At 36.8% G+C, this 8,052-nt stretch overlaps 1 protein-coding gene across 3 annotated transcripts in view; it reads left to right on the top strand.

The window, feature by feature from the left end:
- LOC107728840 (homeobox protein cut-like 1) overlaps nucleotides 1-8,052 on the top strand; it is a 153,033-nt gene that overhangs the window by 138,772 nt on the left and 6,209 nt on the right. For all 3 annotated transcript variants that reach the window (XM_016539116.1, XM_016539117.1, XM_016539118.1), the window contains 2 exons: nucleotides 4,060-4,338; nucleotides 6,945-7,133. In XM_016539116.1, the coding sequence (XP_016394602.1) occupies nucleotides 4,060-4,338; nucleotides 6,945-7,133 (468 nt within the window). The remainder of the gene's footprint in view (nucleotides 1-4,059; nucleotides 4,339-6,944; nucleotides 7,134-8,052) is intronic.

The raw sequence follows: 8,052 nt of genomic DNA, 5'->3' as shown, positions 1-8,052 counted from the left end.
CCTTGAGCTGTTGTAATCAATTAGCCCATCAGCGCCGGGATATATGATAATTACCCGCCTCTCCTCCTCTGTGACTGGCTGCCGAGCGCACCATCATGCTCCAGTGGCTGATTAATATGCAAATAATCAGCCGATGGAATGATAAATGGGAGTCAAGCTGTGCATGTGAGTGCGAGGCCGATTATGATGAATAGCACTTGCTCGCTGTCCTACTTAAAGAAGCCTTTCTCTGTCATTTTTACCACAAATTAAGCCAAGTAATATATACATTATAGCTGTGAGTTCAGCTAGAGGTACAATAGGTGGGGATAAAAAGGAATAGGAAATGGTCAGCTTTGGAATCAAGGTGGTTAGCGTAAACAGAAATGTAAATGCCACACCATTTTCTTGTTTAATGCAAACTATGAAGAATTTAAATGAACTTTGATATTACGATGGATTTTAAACACACACCCAGACAAAAATCTAAGATTATTGTAATTTTGAAAATTAATTGTTTTAGTTATATTATATTGTAACATAACATTATAATTATAACTGAATTATAACATTTTGATCATTTTAATGTGTCCTAGTTGAATAAAAGTATTATTTCCTAAAAAAATTTACTGATATACATTTTTGAACCGTAGTGTACGTTTTATATTATATTATATTATATTATAACTCTGTTTTTTTTCTTTTAATTATGTATATATATATATATATATATATATAATTTTTTTTAAACTGCATATTTTGTATTTTTTATTAACTGTATTAAACTTGGCATGAGGATATATGTTTGCACACACATTCATGCGGTGACGTGCCAGTGTGGATAGTTGGGGCGAAAGTGTGTTTAAATGAACTGGCCAGGCTTGACCGATTTGGTAGATAATCTGAACAGCAGGCACCATAATGGCCCGAGTTTAGAAGTCTGTAATGGGTTTCTTTCTTCCAGCTGCCCTGTTCTGTGCCTCACAGCTTTCAGCACGGAGCACTTAGCACTGAGCTAATGCACCTCAGCGAAAAAAAACTGCAAATGGTGGCAGGGCACAGGAAAGAGCCCGATCTGGATTTAAAACAGGACGTTTTTGATAACTCAGATTGATTTAGGTCAACCTATTGATATATGCTGATTTATAGAAAGAAGGGAGCCAGTTATTGCTTAAAAAACAAAACGAATATTTGAAACTTGTCATTTACTCGCCCTCATGTTGATCCAAACCAGTATGACTGACTTTCTTTTGTCTCCACTCTACATTCACTGTAACTGCACAGAAAATCATTACGTTCTTCAAAATTTTACTGTGAAGGCACTGAAGAAAGAAAGGTCCATACAGGTTTGGAATGACATTAGGCTTAGGAAATGGTCATTTTTTATTTTTTGAGTGAACAGTCTCTTTCAGAAAAACCATGTGAGAAAATTAAAGGAAAAAAGCAACTCTAAAGGTAAAAAAAAAAAGACTAAAAGCCTAAATAGATAGATGTTACAACACCACACAAGGTTCTTCCTGTTCGCTGTCTGTTGTCCTCTAGCAAGTGTCCTGTATATTGCCTGTCCTTACTGACCCTCATTAGGACGACACACTCAACCAGGCTAAAACAAGCTCTCCTCCAGGGTGTGTGTATGTGTGTGTGTGTGTGTGTATGTATGTGTATGCATAGGTGTGCACGTGTGTGTGTGAGTTGAAGAGCACTCCGTGACCCCTCATCAGTCTCTGCAGATCCTCTCCTCTGAATGTCAGTCCGTCCTTGCGATCGTCCAATCAGAACCCAGTTAAGATTAGACTGTGCTATAGTTTGGGAATGCCTCGATCAGATGTTTTAGGACCCGTTTAGTTTAAACCTGTTGTGCATGTATGTGGCGCGATCCCAACTTGCTTCAAAATTAGGGCCAAAAAGATGTTTATTCTGACTTCTTAAATGTTTTTCAAAGAAATCTGACCTGCATTTATTTGATCAAAAATACAGTAAAAACCGTAATATTGTAAAATATTATTACTATTTAAAATAACTTTATGGTCACTTTTGATCAATTGAATGCATCCTTTCTGAATAAAAGTATTGATTTCTTTAAAATCCACACTTGTAGTTTGAGGTTTGAGTACGTCCCAATCGGATATTTTCGAACCTGGATTTAAACCTGTTGTTTGCGTATGAGACTCAATCCCATCATGCATCAAAATTAGGGCTGGACAGATGTAGGCTTTCACGTTTGTGCCGCTTATTCCGGCTCTGTGTGTGTGTGCTCGGCCACACGCGTAGCTGCATTAACCAGCTGTGTGTCCAGATGTGGCCGCCCCTCCCGTCCTCTTATCACACGCATACACACTGGTTACTTGCAGCATGTCACGCAGGAACATCCTGTCATTCCCGCTCGTGTCCCTAAAACACCTCCTACCTCCCTCGCTCCCCTCCCACACATACACACACACACACACACACACACATACACACAGACCATGCCGCCAGTCAAACTGTCACCAGGCTGTGCGTGGTCTTGCTGCAGATCTGATATGACTGCCTGCTCCCCGCCTTGAGCGCCCTGCTCTCTGTTTGCCGTGTCCCCCAGCTCGGCAGGCAGCTAATCCAAACTGACGCTCCCTCCCGATGCTCTCTTCACCACCAGCACTGCCCTGCACTGCCACAGCCAACGAATCAGAGAGTCGAGCTGAAATAGAGGGGTAGAGGAAGATGGGAAATGAAAGGGAAGAGTATTAGAGAGAGTGTTGGATGCTTGATGTCTGCGTATTAAAGGAATAATAATTTACTTAAAATGAAAATTCGGTCATTATTTAGTTGCCCTTATGTCACTGCAAACATGTATGGCTTTCTATTTTCCTTTAAACACAAATTGTATAGTTTGTTTCTTTCTTTTTTTTGTTAGTTTGTGGATGAGATTACAATTTAAGCTCTCACATTTCTAGATTTTTTTCGTCGTCTTTTTAAAATATTTCTCAGGGTTGTACTTATTATAAGATTATACAATTATATATAAAATATAAAAACACTTTAATTTTAAAAATTTGCCTTTAAAAATGTAAATATAAAAATAAAACGGTGAGAAAACTCATTTAGGGTGACAGCATCAAAATACATGATTGTACATGTACACAATATATAAAAAATGAGCAAATGAAACTATGACAGAGGGAAAGATTTTAAAACCATGTGCTCTTATGCTTTCTAAGGTTGCATTTATACAGTAAAAATACAGTATAAAGCTAACATATAAAATTTTTGAATATTATAAAGAACAGCTTTCAATTTTAATGTATTTTAAAATTTAATTTATTTCTGTGATGTATTCCTTTTCTTTCTGAAACCATTCTAATATGCTGATTCTGTGGTCAAGAAACATTTCGCATTATCAATTATTATCAAAACAGTTGTGCTGCTCAATATTTTTGTGGAAACTTTTTTTTTCTGTGTTCTTTGAAGGATAGAAAGTTCAGCATTTATTTCAAATAGAAATTTAGTAATATTATTAATGTCTTTACTGTCACTTTTGATCAATTTAGTGCATCCTTGCTGAATAAAAGTATTCATTAAAAAAAACAAAAACTGAACTGATCCCAGCTTTGAACGATTGTGTAATTTCGGTCTTGCAGCTTGGAGATTCTTCCAAAAAAAATAAAAAATCTGTTTCATAGAAGAAAGTCATACAGGTTTGGAACAACATGAGGGTGAATAAATTGACAGAATTTTTATTTTTGGGTGAACTGTCCCTTTAAACACAGAAATGCGCATTATTGGAGGAGCTATCTTGGTACATACCATATTAATTCTCAGAACACCAAACGCGTTTGTCTCTCTTCTTCGTTAATTTAGTTGTCTCATTATGCTTCAAGAGAAGCTGTGACTTGGCATGACATGATGCATCTGTCACTGTCCATCACTTCCTGTTGCTGAGCAGGAAGACCTTGGTTAGGGTTACGGTTTCATTGGCTACTCGCTCCATATTTAGACAGATCTTCGTTCGGGCCTTCTGTCGATTAGTAATGCCCAGTCAACGGACGAGCTCACTTGCTGCATTGGCGCAACGTCTTAATTCTGTTCCTCTCGTTTCCATAGAGATTACTCCGAAGACCTCAGCCAGCTGCAGTCCTGCCCCAGAATCCCCTCTGAGTTCGGCTGAGGAGTCTGTTAAAAGCCAGCAGGAGGAGCAGATGTGCCGAGCGTCCATCCAGGAGCCCAGCGAAACTTCCGAGTCCCAGCCCGGCACGCCTCTACCGTTACCTTTGCCGGGACACTCAGGGCTCGGCATACAAGAGATGGTAGCGATGTCGCCTGAGCTGGACACCTACGCCATCACTAAGAAAGTGAAAGAAGTTCTAACAGATAACAACCTTGGTGAGTGAGTTAAAAAACACTGGTGACCAATGTACCTCAGTGTGAACGAAATATGGACTAGCTGCAGTCGACTCAATAATTTCAAGTAGTTTAGCTAAAATGAAGCTACCGTTCTGAAAAATTAGTTACCTACACTGCCGTTCAAAAGTTTGGGATCAGTCATTTTTTTTTTTTAAGAATTTAAAGAAATTAATACTTTTATTCAGGATGTGCTAAACTGACAAAAAGTGATAGTAAATACAAGACATATTGTTAGAAAAGATCTTTATTTTGAATATGCTGTTCTTTTTAACTTTTTATTCATCAAAGAATCCTGAAAAAAGTATCACAGGTTCCAATATATATATAATATTAAGCAGCACGACTGTTTCCAACATTGATAATAAATTAGCATATTGAAAAATCAGAATGATTTCTCAAGGATCATGTGACACTTGAAGACTGGAGTAATGGCTGATGAAAATTCAGCTTTGCATCACGAGAATAAATTATATTTTTAAGTATAATAAAATAGAAAACTGTTGTTTTAAATTGTAATAATATTTCAAAATATTACTGTTTTTATCTCTATTTTTGTCCAAATAAATGCAGCCTTGATGAGCAAAAGATTCTTCTTTAAAACATTAAAAATCTTGTTTATCCCAAACTTTTGAACACTATAGAAATGGTCATGGTTGACTGGTGGAGCATTCTACAGTTTTTACTATTTCTGTTATGTTTTTGATGCCCTGTTTTGTTAATTTGATTGATCATTTTTATATATAAATTATAAAATACTATTATAAATAATATTATAAAATAATTTAAATATATTAAAAAAAAATTTAAGAATTTGTAATAACTTAAAAATATTTAAGAATTATATATTTAAAAATGTTAATATAAATTTGAGTGGTATTTGTGGTCAGGCATAAAAAATTAACTTATTTCGGCACAAATATATATATTTGCTAACACTTGCTTACACTTACGCTTGCTTCACTTGCTTACAAACCATAGTAATGCTTGATTTCCGAGTGATTTTTTAAAAAAAATTTTTTTGAGTCAGTTCATTTAAATCAGTCAAACGGGTTCCCAAATGATCTGAATAATTCATTAGCGATTTGGTGAAAGTGATTTATTAAAATCCTTATCTAGTAAACCACAGTCTACTGGAAATGTCATGGAAATTCATCGCTCAAAAAAAACAACTCTGAGTCTAAATGGACTGATTTGCTAAATGAATTAGACTTCATAGACTACTACTGTGTATTATTCCATAAATTTGACTCATTATTAGATACAGTACATGGTGTATTTTGTCCAAGAGAGACAATACATATAATAATGTCTCTCCACATGAGAGGACAGGTGGAGGACAGGTTGGCCCTGCTTTAGCACTTAATGGCCGTCCACTACGACTGTCTCAATGTCCCTGCCATAATTAATGAGAGGTCGAACGAGAATGTCACACTGGACACAGCTACTTTCTCCTTCACCGTTTGTTTTAACTCGCACCATCCGTTGTCCTCATGTTCAAAAGAGAATTGGCCAAAAACACTTTGTCTTTGTGAACTTTGTGTTCACACTTTCTTCTTTTAAACTCATGTGATCACACACAATAAAACAAAGGAGAATACGGATATATCGCGCAGACGATAGACCTCAGCGTGATACTGTGACAGTCTCTTTCATCTCGCAGATTCTCATTTCCCGACGCGATTTTTGTCTCGGGAGCAACAAAGATTTGTTGTGCTCTGTAGTGGTATTGACCTGTATAAAGTGCAGAATGTAAAGACAGCTGTGTTGATACGAGTCTGTGGGGAGAGAGAGAAGTAATCTTCTGGGATCGCAGGCTTTTGTTTTACTCTGGGGAACATTTCCTTTTTGAACATAGACGGATCGCAGTTATTGTCAAGAGGATTCAGGTGCCTTTTGTTTGGAGTGAAAAAAAAATCGTTGAAAGCTTAAGCGGCCGATGAAAACTGTTTGAAAGCACCTTGTCTTAAAGGTGGAGGTTAAAAGCGAAATCAGCAGAGCTTGTTTGATCAAGCTTTGATGCCACAACACAATAAAAACATGTTCTTAGGAACTTTGTTTTTTTAATAATAATATTGGCCCAAAATAAATGAAATGCATCTGGCCTCAAAACATATTTGGACACTTCAGACACATGAATTAATGTTTTGTATTGTATAACAAAACCAAATGGCTTATCGGCAGCATTCTCATGTGAAGGTTTCTTAAGGGATATGATTGTTTGTGTTTGCTTTTCAAACCATGAAAGCAGTTTGAAAGCACCTTTTCTTAAAGGTGGAGGTTAAAAGCAAAATCATCAGAGTTTGTTTGATCAAACTTGATGCCACAATACAATAAAAGCATGTTCCGAAATTTTTAAAATAAATAAAATCTATTCACAGTGGCCTCAAAATGTCTTTGGAGACTTACGACACAGTTAAAATGTATAAATGTCCGGCATTGTATAACAAAAGAAGTACTTCAAGTAAAACATTTCACAAAAATACTTTTGTTAGTAATAAAACGATATATTGTTAACAAGTATTTGGACCATTTCTGGTTGTCCGACGTTGATTCATATGAAGTTTGCTTGACAAACCGCTCTACAGGTCAGCGTCTGTTTGGCGAGAGCATCCTGGGTTTGACGCAGGGCTCCGTGTCTGATCTGCTGGCCCGGCCCAAGCCCTGGCACAAGCTCAGTCTGAAGGGTCGAGAGCCGTTCGTACGCATGCAGCTGTGGCTGAGCGACCCGCAGAACGTGGAGAAGCTCATGGACATGAAGCGGATGGAAAAGAAAGGTAATCTCCTTCCTTTAAAGGCATCCGTCTGGCCGCACACCAACAAACACCTGTTTGCAATTGTCTGTGTTGTTTCAGAATGTTTTTATTTCAGTGTTTATTAAAGTGCTTCACAGTTTGTTCAGTGTCGGCTCAGTTGGCAGGTCTTTTTAGGACGTTTAAAAGACGGCTGTCTGGTGTGGATTTTTATTTGTTTTTTGTTGATTTTTTTTCACTTGACGATGGAGCTGTGTTGCAGCAGTTTGCCTGGACCGTAGTGCTGATTTGGGTTGCGTTTCCAGTTTCCTTTCGACCGCTTTTTTCACTAACAAAATGCTGGTGCTGATTCTAGAGAGGTTCCATATAAAGAAAAAGCGGCTCATGGACGGATTTATTGGTTTTAGCCACTTTAAACCTGCTAGTTTCAAACCAGGAACTGCTAACGTCAGTATCCAGGGTGCAGGATAATGTCCTCACCACATTTTGTTTTCAAAACCTCAATCCAGCCACATTCACACAAAACTAAATGGTGCTTTTTTGACTATTTTTGTTGTTCTGCAAAACTATTTCAGCCACTGTAAAATCTTATATAATGTGTTTTTTTTTTTCAGAATGTTTTTTGTAAAGTGATTGTATTATATTCAAACAGCGTCTGCCAGTTGCATCAGATTTTGTGTCATAAAGACACTAATTTACACTTCAAAAGTTTGGGGTTGGTTTTTGAAAGTAATCTAATGTTCACCAAGGTTGCATTTATTTTATCAAAAATACAGTAAGGTACAGTAATATTGTGAATTATTATTATTATTGTAATTTAAAATAACTGATTGCTTTTTTAATATATTAAAATGTAATTGATTCCTGTGATGGTAAAGCTGAATTTTCATCATCATTACTCCAGTCTTCAGTGTCACATGATCCTTCAGAAATCATTACACTA

Source organism: Sinocyclocheilus rhinocerous, unplaced genomic scaffold (assembly GCF_001515625.1).
Source record: "Sinocyclocheilus rhinocerous isolate Xijiao unplaced genomic scaffold, SAMN03320098_v1.1 scaffold397, whole genome shotgun sequence".
Taxonomy (NCBI): domain Eukaryota; kingdom Metazoa; phylum Chordata; class Actinopteri; order Cypriniformes; family Cyprinidae; genus Sinocyclocheilus; species Sinocyclocheilus rhinocerous.
The sequence above is the reverse complement of the archived record's forward strand: the minus strand, read 5'-3'. Positions and strand labels throughout refer to the sequence as shown.